The sequence below is a fragment of the Pogona vitticeps genome, chromosome 1, assembly GCF_051106095.1.
Source record: "Pogona vitticeps strain Pit_001003342236 chromosome 1, PviZW2.1, whole genome shotgun sequence".
Taxonomy (NCBI): Eukaryota; Metazoa; Chordata; class Lepidosauria; order Squamata; family Agamidae; genus Pogona; species Pogona vitticeps.
Window position 1 is genome coordinate 252,949,547 of NC_135783.1, and position 16,102 is coordinate 252,965,648.

Below are 16,102 nucleotides of genomic sequence, written 5' to 3' on the forward strand. Positions count from 1 at the left end.
GTTCTCATTTATCTCCTTTTAACCAAGCACACAAAACACATTAATTGCAAAATGCAGAAGTAAACAAAGATCATGCTAGAAGAAAGAGATGTCTTTTGTCACTTAAAAGAACTTTGCTTCTAAATGTGGAGCATCTCTCATAGTTTTGCAGGTTACCACAAGTTTTGTTTAGCAGGATGCTTTAGTAGGAAGCCTGCTCAAAAAACTGGACAAGATGCATCATTGTAGATGACCTTCTGCAACTACTTTTGGAGAATAATTTCAAATTTTATATTGGCATAATAATATTTACTTTTTGCTGGGGTATTTATTAAGGGTGTTATTGTTCATTAGGAATGTCATTGTTTATTACGGCATACTGTAAAAAAAATTATAACAGCTTTGCAGCTGAACTGCCACCTTTAGGATATTCCATGATAAACTATTTTGGTGGCAATGGAGTCCTGCTGGCTGGAAAAGGGCCTTTCTCTGGAGCATAGTCTAAAAGCTATCATATTTAAACTGAACAATACATTATACAAAATGTACCATCACAACGTTTTAAAGAATGTATGTATATAATCACATATGTAGAAAGGGCAATACCTTTCTACATGGTTACCTGAGAATAAAAAAAAAGAAGAGGAAAGAAGAGGAGGAAAAGTTGTATTTTGGAGGTCACTCATTTATAGGGTCATCATGGGTTAAAAGTAACTTCACAGCATGTAATAAGTATTTGAAGCATCAGTCTAAATTAAAGTCAACACATGTGGCTGGGGGAAGTTTAAGCTTTCCTCTCATTTGGTTTTAATCTAAAAATTCACACTCATGAGCACGTTTTTCTTTAAAGTGAAAGGGGGTTTTCTCTTAGCACCAGACCACTAAGATGTATGGGTCTAAAGTTCTTCCTGCAAAAAGAAATCCTCTTTTACGAATATCGTACTTTTAGCAACAATGGTTTAGTTGAGACTTTTACCTCTGGATGTTCCCACATGCAAGTGATGACTAGGTCTGTTTGTTTTACATTGTATCTCAACGCCTCATTGGGGGGAGCCATGCATACACCTACCATTCCATGTGTCCAAAATTGCAGGGCAGAAGATACAAAGAAGCAACTACTGTACCTTGCTAAAACAACATGTGATGAGGCATGCTAAAAGAAAGATGTCTTTTGTCACTTAAAAGAACTTTGTGGAGTTGAGCATCTCTCAGAGTTTTACAGGTTATCATTTGCTCTTGACTGGGGATGTGACAGTCATAGAGTAAATCTTTTTGATAATCTTCTTACACCTCATAAAACTATAGAGTTGCCTAGGAGAACTTTTTAATCAAATGAGTTGTGAGATCCGCCTGGAGCCTTTTGAATGAAAATCAAGGACATTGAGCAGAACCATTAATGTTCCATAAACTGGGAGGAGAAATAGAGATTAATCTGTTATTTGAAGAGGAAATTCCATAAAAGCTTAAAGTATCTGCCTTACATGGCAGGTGTGTCTGAAAAGCTCAAAAGGATTTTTGACAAATACTATATACCCGTGCACTTCAAACCCATAAACACAGTAAGGCAGAGACTCGTCCACCCAAAAGAGAGAGCCTCATGGCGCAATGGTTAAAACGCTGTACTGCAGCTAAAACTGTGCTCATGACCTGGGGTTCAAATCCCATGTAGCCGGCTCAAGGTTGACTCAGCCTTCCACCTTCTGAGGTCGGTAAAATGAGTACCCAGCTTGCTGGGGGGGCAATGTGTAGCCTGTATAATTAAATTGTAAACTGCCCGGAGAGTGCTTGTAGCGCTATGGGGCGGTATATAAGTCCAATAAATAAAATAAATAAATAAATAAATAAAAGACCGGATACCAAAACAAAAGAGGAGCAACATAGTATATGCGGTCCAATGCAAAGAGGAGCGTTTGGAGCTCTACGTTGAAGAAACCAAACAGCCACTAAACAGGAGAATGGCCCATCACAGGAGGGGCAACGGCTCAGGACCACAATCAGCAGTGTTCCTTCCTTTGAAGGACAGAGAGCACTCATTTGATGACCAAGATGTACTCATTTTGGACCAAGAAGATGGGTGGTTTGAGAGAAGGGTCAGGGAGGCCACACATGTGCATACTGTATAGAAAATCCCTCACTCAACAGGGGTGGAGGCCTTCGGTACAATATCTCTCCTATTTATCATGCTGCCCTTTTATCCCTCCCCAGAAAGATTAGGACCACACACACCAGAAAAACTACTATTAACAAATGTTAACAACCCATTATAATTGGTGAAGGACTGCAGAAGTGGGATTATCCCTCACCCCCAGTCCTTTGTCCTTCTAACGAGCTTATTTAGACCAGGGGGAAGTGAAACCGACATGGAGGATATATCAGGATATATCTCCTACCAACTCTGCTCAGACTGAAGAAGCTACTTGGATGAGCAGCGAAACGTTTCGACCTAACAAGAAAGAAGTCCAGTTGACATGACTCGGCTTACAGAGAACCACACCTGAATGACTGAGAATCTTCACAGATACATAGCAAAAGCTTTTCTTACTTAACGACACTTGCAAATTAAGTTTTGTTTGTTTTGTGATTGGTTTTCAAGACTTAACCACAAGATTCCTTTGAAGGCATTCAACGGTATCCTCTCTTAAGTTATTCTATATGTGTTCCCTATTCCACCATCATTTTGGTTTTGTATATATTGCTTCTTTATTTAAGATGATTAATGTTGGGTAATTGGGTTACTAGAGTAGTATATAAATCAAATAAATAAATAAAATAAATAAATAAAATAAATAAAATGAGTTTGATTTGCAAGCACGAATATCTATATGAATCACATCTCTTCCATGCCAATGTACTTTTGTCACAAGCTTTCTATAACAATTGCTTTTGCTATACTCCACTCAGCAATTACTGTGTTGTAAGATAACAAAATGTCTTTCTCCCCATCCCCCATTCTCTTTCTCCCTTTTAACTCCCAAACTTAAAAAAAAAATTTAAACTATGCTACTTTCTTCATTTTCCTAGGACAGTAGACCATCTTGGCATATTGACAGGAGCACAGCTTTTCTCTCTGAATAAAGAAGAACTGAAAAAAGTATGTGGAGAAGAAGGTGCTCGAGTGTATTGCAAAATCACTGTGCAAAAGTCTCTCCTAGAGGTGAGAGCTTTCTTTGTTAGCAAATTGTTTCTCAGTATACAATGAGTTAGAAATTCTCAATATGATAAAACACTTTTTCTTCAAGATTGGCAGTAAATACTTGTTACATTTTGGCATGGGATACCTAGCAAATGCTTAGTCTTGGATTTTCTTGAGGAAATGTGGAGCCTAACACCTTGTGGATGTACCACTCTACATAGTCTCTACTTTGTAACTGTGCAACATGGAGATCATTCCACTAAAGCAATGGGGCTTCCACATGGACAAGGAAGTAGCAAATACCCCCTTGCACAAAGACCAAGAAAAAGCAGCCAGGTGTGCAATAGATTGTTGTATGCATGGTAGAAACAAAGGAGGTTCTGCTTGTAAGGATTTGGATAGTCTGAAATTTGAAAGATCTGATTTATCTAATTTATGCCTAATACATTCATGTGGGAGATCCAACTCGAGGGCTGGAAACATTGAAATGAATGTACTGCCACACTTATATAGAGATGTGTGTGAGTGTTGGCAAGTGAGCAACATCCTGATTAGAAAAAGGCAAAACCTGAATTTTTTTAAAAAAATTCTTAAGGAATTCTTCTTTATTTTATTTTTATAAACTACAACATAAAATACATAAACCAAAATACAAATCAATTGTGTCCCCCACCACCCTAATCAGGACCTCTTGCAGTAATCTTCTTCTTCCATTGTCTTTATTCTTCTTCTTCCTTTATTGTCCTCTTCTCCAGAACTGCATTGATTCCGGATTTGGAACTTTCCCTTTTCCTTTGTCAGCACATATTCAATAAATCTACCCCATATATCATAAAAATTATTTTTTATAGATTAAAAGATTGGTTGGATAAAATGAGATCAAAAGATCAAATGAAACAAATTCTTCAAAATAAGAATATATCATGGTTGAATTATAGTCAGTTAGAAAGATGGACTAATGAATGGGTAAAGAAGTACAGTAACGGTAAAGAATGTACAAAGTATGAACAATTTCTATTATCATATGAAGATATTCAGATGAATGAGTCAGTGAAGGGTGTAATAAGTAAAATTTATAGACTTCTGCCAGATTTAGAAGAAGAGTTTGAGAATGAAGGATTGAAACTAGTGTGGGAACAAGATTTAGGAAAAAGAATAAATGGTGAAGAATGGATGAAGATACGGAAAATGAGGGTTTTAGAATTTACCCCGTAATTTTCGCTCCATAAAATGCACCTCTCCATAAGATGCACCAAATTTTTAGGAGAAGAAAACAGGAAAAAATAATCTGTTTTCTTCTCCTAAAAATTGGTGAGCCTTATGGAGAGGTCCGTCTTATGGAACACACCCTAGGACCCTTTGGAGGCTCACCCAGCCCCCCAGAGGCCAGAGGGGGTGAAATCACTACCTTCTGGGACTCTTCTGAAGCTTCCCAAGCCTCAAAAGAGTCCCAGAAGGTGGCGATTTTGCCCTCTTTGACCCCCGGGGGCAGTGTGAGTCTCTAAAGGGTCCTAGGGTGTGTTCCAGGACCCTTTAGAGCAGGGGTCTCAAACTCAATTTACCTGGGGGCCGCTGGAGGCAGAGTCTGGGTGAGGGTGGGCCACATCAGATTTTCTGCCAAGCGGAGCAAGAGCCCGAGGAAGCCGCCCAGGAGTTTCCTTAGTTCTCAGGCATTGCTCAGCGGTGGCTTGGGTGCTCTGGAAAAAGGCCCAGCAGTGCACCTCGCTCATCAGCTCTTCACCAAGACAGCGCCTCTTGCACCCTCCATCTGGAACTGCAGCCTGCCACAAATGGCCCCCGGGCCGCATGTTTGAGACCCCTGCTTTAGAGACTCACCCTGCCCCACCCAGGGGTCAGAGGGGGCCTTGGGAAGCTTCAGAAGAGTCCCAGAAGGTGGCGATTTTGCCCCCTCTGACCCCTGGGGGGGCAGGGTGAGTCTCTAAAGGGTCCTAGGGTGTGTTCCAGAACCCTTTAGAGACTCACCCTGCCCCCCCGGGGGTCAGAGGGGGAAAATCACTACCTTCTGGGACTCTTTTGAGGCTTCCCAAGCCTCAAAAGAGTCCCAGAAGGTAGCGATTTCACCCACGCTGGACCCGTGGGGGGTGGAGGGAGCATCGCAAGGGTCCGAGTGAGCCTTCCGGGACCCTTGCGACGCTCCCCCCACCTGGAAGCTGGCGATTTCGCCCACGCTGGCCCCGTGGGGGTGGGGGGAGCATTGCAAGGGTCCTGGACGGCTCACTCGGACCCTTGAGACGCTCCCCGCACCCCCTCACGGGGCCAGCGGGGGCAAAATCGCCCTGGAAGCTGGAAATTTCACCTATGCTGGCCCCATGGGGGGTGGAGGGAGCGTTGCAAGGGTCTGAGTGTGCCTTCCAGGACCCTTGCGACGCTCCCCCCATGGGGCCAGCGGGGGCGAAATCGCCGCCTTCGCTCCATAAGACGCACAGACTTCCCCCACACACATTTTGGGGGGGAGTGTGTCTTATGGAGCAAAAAATACGGTATGTTGGTGAGAATAAAAGAACATTTTAAAAAACTAAGTTTAAGATAGTATTTGACACTGATAAAATTGAATAAAATTAATTCTAATTATCTGAATGTCTGTTGGAAATGTGAGAAGGAAATTGGTAAATACTTTTATATATGGTAGGAGTGTTAAAAAGTAAAAAGATTTTGTAAACTAAGCTTTAAGGAATTAACTGATATATGTTAGATATAGAATTTAATCCTGAGATAGCTTTGTTATCAATATTTGTAAATGTGGGATATGACTAGAGACTTGATTACCAATTTATTAACAGCAGCCAGATTAATAATAGCTAGGAATTGGAAATCAAAACTTGAAGTTCAAATGGAAGAATGGTATAATGAAATATGGAACATTGCTATAAATGCTAAGTTAACTTGTAATTGAAAGGTTAAAAAAGGAGAGATTTTAAAAAACCTGGATTTTGTATGACAGGTGGGAGAAAAAATATTAAAATTAAAACATATGAAATATAACTGCCATACTAGCTGCAGCTCTAATCTAGCTGCACCTCTCATCATCCTTTACCCCTTACTAAGCTAGCTGAGGCTGATAGGAATTATAGTCTCACAGTATCTGGAGAGCCCAATGTTCCAACATTTGATGTAATCAATTGAAGTGTATCATAAATCTTATGTATGAAATTATTGGTAAACTTTAATAATCTAAATGGGAAACAGATGTCTCTGGACATTGAGAAAATGAATTTAGAAATATATTTCAAGAGCTGTGATAAACGTGGATTTTAAACAAAGTTTTTACAAACTCGTATTTGGTGGGACCTCACTTCATGAAGATTAAAACGAATATATCTAGGAAAAAGTGTTGTGGGCTCCTCTACAGATCTACTAGAGTAGGTATAATATTTTTGGGGTATGTCCTAAGATTAGAAGTTTCATGATTTTGAGCCTAGAAGAAACCAAATCCAAAAGAAGGGTGGGCAATACCTTTATGAAGCTTATCAATTTTTGATATTTTACTGGTCTAATGAAGATACTGTATTAGCCATCCTTCCTTCTGGATCTCATATAAAGACCAAACATGTTTTTCCCCTTTGCTTTTTGACAACAGAAGAAATGAAAAAATGTGACCAGTTACATTTTATCTGCCCTGTTTTTGATAGGTTCTACTATCAAACCAATTTACAGACAGTGTTGTCATGTCAAAAGCACCATCTTTCCAAAATATGTTAAATTATCATGTATTTCTTGGCAGCAGCTCACATATCTGTTTCTTATAACTAAAACAAAAACCTCTCCTTCAGCTGATTATTGGTTAAATAAATACAGTACTGGATATATTTTGTATGATAAAGTTAACAATCTGTGTTGCCTTTTGGAATAATAGATATAGTATACATTCCAGTATGCTGTTTAGTGTAATCTGTCTTTTTAAAAAATATAAATTAGCTGTTGCACAAAGTTGGAAACAAGACATTCATTTGTGGATTATTCCCTTATTTTAGTACACTTTTGTTTGATTATAGTCAATTTCCACTGAAATAATTCATTTCATATTTTAGTATTATTAAGAGATTGTTAATTAATACATTTAAAACAATCATTACGTGGTGTGGTGGACAAAATTTCAGATTAGGATACAGCAGACCTGGATTAGGATACAGCAAATCCTTGCTTGGCCATGGAAACTCACTAGGGAATGGCAGTAATAAAGCCTTAAGTATCTCACTGTGACGGCCTTCCTCTCTACTCACAAAGGGAGGTCATCATGTCACTTTAAAACCCTTCACTCTTCTTTACTGCCACCAACCATTCCTTAATAAATAAATCATACAGCAGGCCAGTATAACTTTTAAAAATAAAAACTTGGTTTACTGAATACAAAAAGAAAGGAATGGTAAATCACTGTTAAAGAAATAATCAATTACTGTTTCTCAGGCACTAGCTCTCACAGACTCTTTCACACTGACACTAAGATTACTTTAACTCACAGCTCAGACACTCATCTCTCATCTATCTGCTATCTCCTATCTGACCCACTCACACCTCACACACACCTTATATATCACAGCTCCTCCCGTCTCTGCACCACTCCGCCCCCTCATTGGCTGAGATTTTCCCTCCCAGCTGTGACGGACAGGTAATGCTATGGCTGACCGTAACACTCACTTACCTTGAAAACACTGTAAAAAGTTGCCATATATTGGATTTCAGTTCATGGCGTATAGCAACAACTGGAAACAGAAATAGGTCAGAAAGAGCAATAATCTGTAGTACAGTTGCCTTTCCCAACTTGGTGCATGTCAGATATAAAGGACGACAACTTTCACCACCTTAGCCACTGTTGCTTTCTAAATGTATAAAACACCCACCATCCCCAGACAACATACTGCCTGGGGCAATGGGCATGGTAGCCCAATACATCTATAAAACAGTAGATTAGGGGAGACTGAACTGGGATTGTCCTGTTGTCCAACTATGTTGTACCGTTATGCAGTTTAGATCATCTTAAAACACAAAAGGGTTTAGGATTGATCGGTTGTCCAAACACACTGGGTTCAGCCAGATAAAGGCATGCTGTGGTAGTGAAACTGCTTTTAGCTGACAGTTTTGCAGTGACATATGCCAATTGCCAAGTACTTTTCATAGAAAAACAGATACAAGATCCTACGCTTCTGGGTTCTATGTCAAGCTTATTTCTACATACTGTACTTCATCTCTGTTCCTTTGGTTTCCCAAGCAAAGTTTTGTGAAAAGTACTGTTAATTATTCAGGTTTTAAAAAATCCAATAAATAATCCCAAAGCTATTAGTATAAGCAGATCTCATGAAACTTATATTTACAAGGGGGCAATGTACTGCAATTTTTACGTTTTATTTATATTTTGTGATTTTATTCTAGGAAAGCAGAGGGGAGTCAGAACTTCGAGAAATCATGAAGCGACGTCAAGAGAGAATTGATTCTGCAATATAAATTTGATCTGTTCCTCAACTTCGTTCTTTGTCACATATATTTACTTGCATAAAAAAAGGGAAACAGAGCAAAAATAAAACACCCCATTAAAATTAAAAAGACTGCTCGGAGCACAAGCTACATAAATTGCAATCCAGACTGACTGTTCCTTCTGCACTGTTGACACAGGGGAGGCTAAACTCCCCTCACAGAAACTGAATTACGTTGGGAGAGAGGTTCTAGTATTGCATGAAGTATTATTTTTATATCTCTATATTTTATACAGAACTTTTATGTATGTGAAGTTCAGACCATGAGGAAGGTCAGAATTCATGTTCTAAGAAAGGCTGAACTGAAGCAGAAGTGACTTTAAAACAATCTATGCACTGGTGTTTCCCATATGGCCTGTTGTTACTGTCAGAAAGCTTCATGGAAGTGGTGGGCAACGATGATACATGTTCACAGAAATGTTCTGTGTTTTGAAGAAATCATCGTGTTCCCATATTTTCCACTGTGCTTTTCTATATAATACAGTAAGGCCAGGATTAGGCCAATATGGAATATGGGAGGAACTCATAGGCATACAGTATATGTAAAACCCAAGAAATACAACCTAAACCTATGAGTTAAGTTTACTTTGGTTATTTTTCAGAAAGAACTCTGCCAACAACTCAACCTCTTTCTTTCCCGAGCTGTTTTATTGCTTTTATTTGTCATCAAAAGAGTTTAGGGAACCTCTCGTTTTCCTAGCAGATCCAGCATTCCCGTGACCATTGGTCCTAATAAACCATTAGCTCCTTAATAGTGATAGGATCACATGAAAGTATAACCTGAATGTACTTGTAAACCTTTTTGATCAAGTTGGTCCCTCCCATGTCCCCATGCTCAAGACTCAGCCATCACATCTGAATGAATTTTGAATGTCTCCATTGGTCTTCCATGGTCAAGATCACACATAGCTATATTTTGACTTTGAAGTTATTGTATGGTATACTTATGATAATTGCATAACTGATTTAAGTAATTAAATGTCTAAGTCATCATGTAAAAAGGATATGAAGAAGAGATTACATCTAAGCTGGTCCTTGGCAATATCTTTACTTCTCATGGCCTATCAAAATGCTATGTACACCTTGTTTTCCTAAAGGGTCTGACAGGATGATCTTATGCATGCCTATTCAGAAGTAAATCCCACTGAATTCAGTGGGATTTGCTCCCCGACTTAAGTGTATAGGATTACAACCTGAACATCCTTACATGTATCTTTCTTTTTAGCTGTTTGCCACTGAAGAATACAAAGAGCAGGCTTTAAAGTGAAGGGTTATACATTTTTTCAGTACTTCTTGATGTGCTGCAACATAGTCAGAAGAGTTGGAACAACTTCTCTCTCCCTCCTCCTGTCCATATTATTTTTAAGACTGCTACTTTCTCCAAATCTAGCTGTATAGTTTGGTGGGTTGGAACACCCGACTATGAGCCAGAGGTCAGGAGTTCAGTTTTGCACTGTGCTCCTGGGAGAAGAGCCTATGTGTGCATGGTCCCAAAGTGCTACCAGAAGGAAGGACTAATAAACTCATTCTGAGTAATTTATGCCTAGAAAATACCAGGAGAGTTGCTGTAAGTCAGGACTATATTGACAGCACTTTTTAAAAAAGTCTGCAAAGAAAAGGTAAGACTGAAATAAAGGGCAAACTGCAATATATTCAGATTTCCTGACTAAGAGGTGTTTTGTTTGCTTGCTGTACTTGCTAATCCTAGGGAGGCGCCCCGATTACCTCGTTTACCTTGGCATTCATTCTTGATTTAGATGCCATTCTATTGCCGAACTGATCATTAATGAAAATGTGAGTCAGAATACAAGATTCAGTTCTAACATGATGTGTACCTACACCACCCTTAGTGCATTCAAGTTATGAAATTTGCATAACTCTTGATTCGCTTGAGGTGCCCTATGAAGCAATTTACTTTGGGTCCAGAGAATATTGTCATGAATTTTATACCTTAGGTTTTAGTTCATGTTGAGGAAGAAAAACAAGAATATGCTTTATGCTGAACTCGGAATCATTAGGCCTACAAGGAGGCACTCCAGCTTACAATATATTCGAATTTTTAAAGTCAGATTCATGTTGCTTGAATAATTAGATCTGGCAGTAATAAAGCTCCTAGCCAGTTTATAATGCAGCATTAGTCAGTTTAGCATATTTTATATCCCACCTTTTACATGGGCAATTCTTGTTTTTGGATGCTTGCTCATAGAAGCTAACGCCCACAAGTAGTGGTGGCTCTCATATGCTTTGTATTTATTTTGTCTGCATCACGTGGCTCTCTTACAAATCCATCTCCACCAAACTCACTTAGCCAAGAATTGTAAAGCATATACAGTAGTTGATTTGGGACAGCACTCTGTGACAATAGGTCTAGATGACATTGGTGAATACAACTCCACTGAAGCTTTAATGTTCCTCTGGATACATGTGCACATCTTGAAAGAGAAACCAGATATATCAATATGAACAAAACTGGCTGCTAGACAATATTTTACTTAGCTTGTAGAAGTCTGAAAATATATATATTTTAAGCTATGAGTCCTGCAAAGACTTTTAACATGCACATTGTACATAGTATGAACAGCCCCAAAGAAAATAGTACTACTATACATACCTGGAGAACTTTGCAAGATCAAGCCTTTATGAAATACAAACTTCACTGTGCTTAATGTTTCTCATCTGCTATTGTTATTTGTAATTAGCCACAAATGATTTTAGATTATTTGTATATACAATGTTCTTAACAGACACAAAACAAAAAACATGAAGATGTAATTAAATGAAAATTATATTCACATTATATACTGTATTTTAAAGGTAGTTAACTTTTCACATGTAATTTAGTCATGCTTTGTAAATCAAAACTAGTATAGCAGATATACCAAGCTGGCAAATATATAGTCAGCAGAGTACGTGCTTATCTTTGTTCAACTGCAGAACAAACAGAAGGTAAGGCAAATAAGCTGCTTGTAATATGGAGTGGTAACTACAAGCGTTTGGCAAACTAAAGCAAAAACATGAAAACCCTGAGCTTCTTGAAAGAAGGGCGATATGCAAATGTAAGAATAAATTAAATCTGTCCTCAGCTTTTAATGTGTGTGAACATTAATATTACTGGATATCTAATTCTATAAAGATACCTAATGAGCATGTTTATAGGACAGTTATGTGGAGGAGAGCAAAGGAACTGCATTTCCCCACACCAGAACAGGGCGGAAGGGCCCCAAGCATTTCCACCTTTTAACTTCCTCTTTTACTGCTACTTGCTTGTTTTTGTTTTTAATTCTCTCCCATTGCTCCCAGTAGAAGGATTCCTGCTCCTCCACCAAATTTCTCCATGAGTGTGAAGAAAAGAGGAAGGCTTGGGATCCCGGGGGTGGATCCACAGCCTCTCCTGACATGTCTCAATTTTGTTTTCACCTGGCCTGGAATAGCTGTGGCAAGGGGAGCTGTCCAAAGCTCCGAAGAGGAGGGGGAGAGGGTCGCCCTACTCCACATTGTCTACTTCTGATACCATATGTTTTAAGGCTAGTAAACATGGCTGCAAAAACAGGAATAAGCTATAGACAATATTCTTCTTGGAAAGGTCGTGGAAAAAACATTTGTTTCTGATTCAGTTCATTTGGAGGGCGGTGCGACCTCTTTAGTTTTTGACTTTTCATGATCCTCTGTTTACCATGAAAGCAGAAACCGCATTTGGATCATTTTGTTTCAGTGTTTCCCACTGAGGAGGAAAGGAATGGGAGGGGAAATCATGGGGTGGCACTGGGGCAAGGAAGCAAGTGGTGGTGATGGTGAGGGAAGGGAAGAGAGGAGAATGAGTGGAGCTGCCAGGGTGGACAGCAGGGGTAAGAGGTGAATGGTGGCAGCAGGGGAAGTTGCCAATTTGATGGACTCCACAGCATTTTGAACTAACAAAAATTACATTTAGTTGTACTGTACTTTAAAAGGCAGGGATTGGAAAAGTTATTTTTGTACTCTACTTTTAGAATCCCCCAAACATTATGGCCAATATGACATTTTCCAAGCTTTCTTTAGTCACATTCCTATGTATGTCTTCCACAAAGGTGTAATGCACCATTGTTCTTGCTAAATACTGGCTTTAGTGAAGATATCTGTGCTTATCATAAACAGGAAGCAACTTCTTACAGAACAGTCCCTTGCAACTGCCACGAGGTCTGCATAGAAAGCCATCTGGGTGTCTCAGCTTGCCACACAGATGCCAATCCCACCACTTGGGTTGTGTTCATGCAGCTGCAAAGTGTCATCAAATATATTCATATTAGATGACAATGTAGAGCAGTGGTCCCCAATCTTTTCCCAACTGCAGACCAGTTGGCTGTGTGTGGCGCGCCTGCAGGGGGCGGAGTGCACTCGGTGACAGCACCCGCAGAGGGCAGAGTGAGCTCACGAGCATGTGCGCAGTGGCACTTGCGGGGGGTGCTTGCAGGGGGAGGAGGAGATCTGTATTATCTATGTAAGCCACCCCGAGTAGACATGGTCTAGAGGGGCGGGGTAAAAATCCAATAAATAAATAAATAAATAAATAAATAAATAAATAAATAAATAAATAAATAAATAAATAAATAAATAAATAAATAAATAAATAAATAAATAAATAAATAAATAAATAAATAAATGTGTCTGCAGCCCAGTCCTACCTAGGCCGCAGACCACTGCCAGGTCACAGACCAGAGATTGGGAACCCCTAATATAGAGCATTGGTAGGAAACCTAATGCCCAATAGATGTTTTGAACTACACCTGCCATCAACCTCAGCCAGCATGGAAGGGCTTATTCCTGCTATAGAGACAAACCATGGAACAGTTGGCTGAGTTGCATGGTACACCTGGATTAAACCAAGTGACAGCTTACTATCTTCCTCCTACCAGTTACTTTCAGCTTTCCCTACCGTTTAAGCATAAGAAGTTACCTTTCTGGGCTTTTTATGCTAACTCCAGGCTGGGATTTTGTGTTTAATACTGTATAATAAGAATGACTTCTCATGCTGGAACTCTCCAGGTTTAGCTTAAGTCATCATTGTAAACATATAGTATTCAGTTCTCTGTTTCAGCTCAAAGCAAGGCACACATTGTGTACATTCTGGAAAGCAATCATCCACCTCCCCTGCCTATTGTCTTATGTGCTGAGTCACTGTAGAAACAATTGCAGAATACAGTATACAGTATGCACCAAAAAGAATAAAAGCTACAATTCTAAAATAAAGGTAGACCTTTGCTCTCATATTTTTGAAAATCTTCATTATCAAAGGGCCTGTCCAGACTGGCTGTTTTGGGTGTGGAGTAGATCAATTAATCACTTCCACTGATTGCACAAGGTCATGGGAAGAGAAATATTTTTACATCACTCCTTTCTCCTCCTCTCGGTGCCATTCCCCTTTCTCCCCTTCCCCCCACTTCCTTTCACTCATCCCCAACCACCCACTTTCTCCCTCACTCCTGCTCAGAATCTGCAGCCACAGTGGCAGTTGTAAACTGAGGCTGCTGGAGGCTGCTATCTCCCAGCTAAACAGGCTAAACAACCAGTCTGCTGAAAAGAATGCATGCCCTACTGCTGGGCCAGAAAGGTATGCATCAGTTCTTAAAGGGACAGAATGGATCATTCTAAGTAGAAACACTTGTAGAAACACACAAACCATCCAAACTGTGCCCTCAGTGATCATATCTACAGTATATATCATATCTACAGAGGTGCCTCACTAGACGATGATAATCTGTTCCACTGAAATCGCTGTTTAGAGAAATCATTGTCTAGCGAAAAGCATTTCACCTTTGGAATGCATTGAAACCCGTTTAATGCGTTCCAATGGGGAAGAATCGTCGTTGTCTAGCAAAGATCGGCCATAGGAAAGCCGCTTTGTGAACCGCCTATCAGCTGTTTAAATCGCTGTCTTGCGAAGCTTAGGTCCCGAAAACACCTGTTTTGTGAGCACGGAGGGAGCTGTCAAAATCATCGTCTAGCAAAAATCGGTTTGCGAAGTAGGGGGCAAACATTGTCCAGCGAAATTCCCCCATAAGAATCACTGTTTTGCGAATCACTATAGCGATCGGAGAAAGTAAATTTCTAGCGAAAAAACTGTCATGCGGGGTAACTGTCTAGCAAGGCACCACTGTACATGCTAGTGTGGACATGCCCAAAGTTTGGACCGATCAGAGGAACTGGAAATATATTCTCTAACTTGCCTTGATTCCATTACCAGAGTGGTCTAAGCCAGCCATTCTCAACGGGGGCTATATGGCCTCCTGGAAGGCCCGGGAACATTTGAAGGGAGTCACAGACTGGAAATAATTCTTCATACTCTATCAGATTTGTTATATGACTTCTACAATCCTGATTCAGCCTGTATTTCTTTCATATTGTGTTTATGGCCATGGCCAAAAAAGACTGAAAATGGCTGGGCTAGGCTACAATGTGCTAAGAGATTCACAAAACACGCAGCTATGTATATTTGCTTAAATGGAGCAAGAGATCTGCTTGATTCTGCTCCTTTCATCTCTTTGATATCTCCTCTTGGCAGGCTCACAGTCCAAGTTCTAGCTTACTTTTTAGCATCCTACTATAGTTTGTCAACCCTTATGAGTTTTATATGAACACAAGAAAGAGCTGATGTAAGCATTGTAAAAATCAAGCAAAAAAATTGGATTTGTTTGGGTGATTCTGATACAGAATAATGCATAAAACGTGACTATGGGAGCCAACCCTGCATTATTCATATCATACCAGAAACTGAAATCATGTCATAAAACATTTTTTACTTTTGGGTTATAACATATAGTTCAGGGCAGGCTGTTGGTTTTTTTTGTTTTGTTTTGTTTTTTTGCAAGGACTTTTGTAACCAACAGCTTATTTCATCAGACCATCTTTAGCCACTGCACTCAGCTGCATCAGGTGATTATCAACTGACATAAGCTGTTGCCTTTTGAGAGCTCAGTAGTGTTAACCAGAATGTGTCCTTCCGGTTTACTGTGGAATCTGATCTAGTGGTTGCAAACAAACAAAACTGAGGACAACTATTCCAATTCAAAACAAATTCCAAAACCCATACTGAGGTGATATCTTGATAGGAACAAAAAGGCGCAAAAAGGTGCAAGGATTGAAGACAACTATCTCTTCATCAGGTAAGGTTTTAAAAGTAAGGCAAGTGGAGAAGAAAGGCGAAACAATAAATGATGTAGCTAATTATTTGGGGTGGAGAAACTCATAGGCATCCTTCAGTCTCGAGAGACTATGGTAACATGCTCTGTATGGAGGACTTGGAACAGCGTCTAGTGTTTTGATGCTGTATGCAAAGCTGGAGTGTCCTCTCCAGGGCACGAAGCCTGGGTAAAATAATACGGAGAATAGGTTGTTACCCAAGCAGCAAATCCCCCTCTCCACGTCACTGAAATAGTCCAATGGAAAGGCAAGAGCCAATACAACCGGTTTCAGCGACGTCACAGGAGTTGACAAAATGACACGAACTGCCTCCGGGACTCCGGCTCTG

The 16,102-nt window shown here is 39.8% G+C and overlaps 1 protein-coding gene across 1 annotated transcript in view; it reads left to right on the forward strand.

The window, feature by feature from the left end:
• EPS8L2 (EPS8 signaling adaptor L2) overlaps positions 1–11,683 on the forward strand; it is a 122,375-nt gene extending 110,692 nt beyond the window's left edge. Inside the window, exons 20-21 of the mRNA XM_020784170.3 lie at positions 3,001–3,133; positions 8,501–11,683. Of these exons, the coding sequence (XP_020639829.3) occupies positions 3,001–3,133; positions 8,501–8,572 (205 nt within the window). The 3' untranslated portion in view covers positions 8,573–11,683. The remainder of the gene's footprint in view (positions 1–3,000; positions 3,134–8,500) is intronic.
• Positions 11,684–16,102: the final 4,419 nt, after the last annotated feature.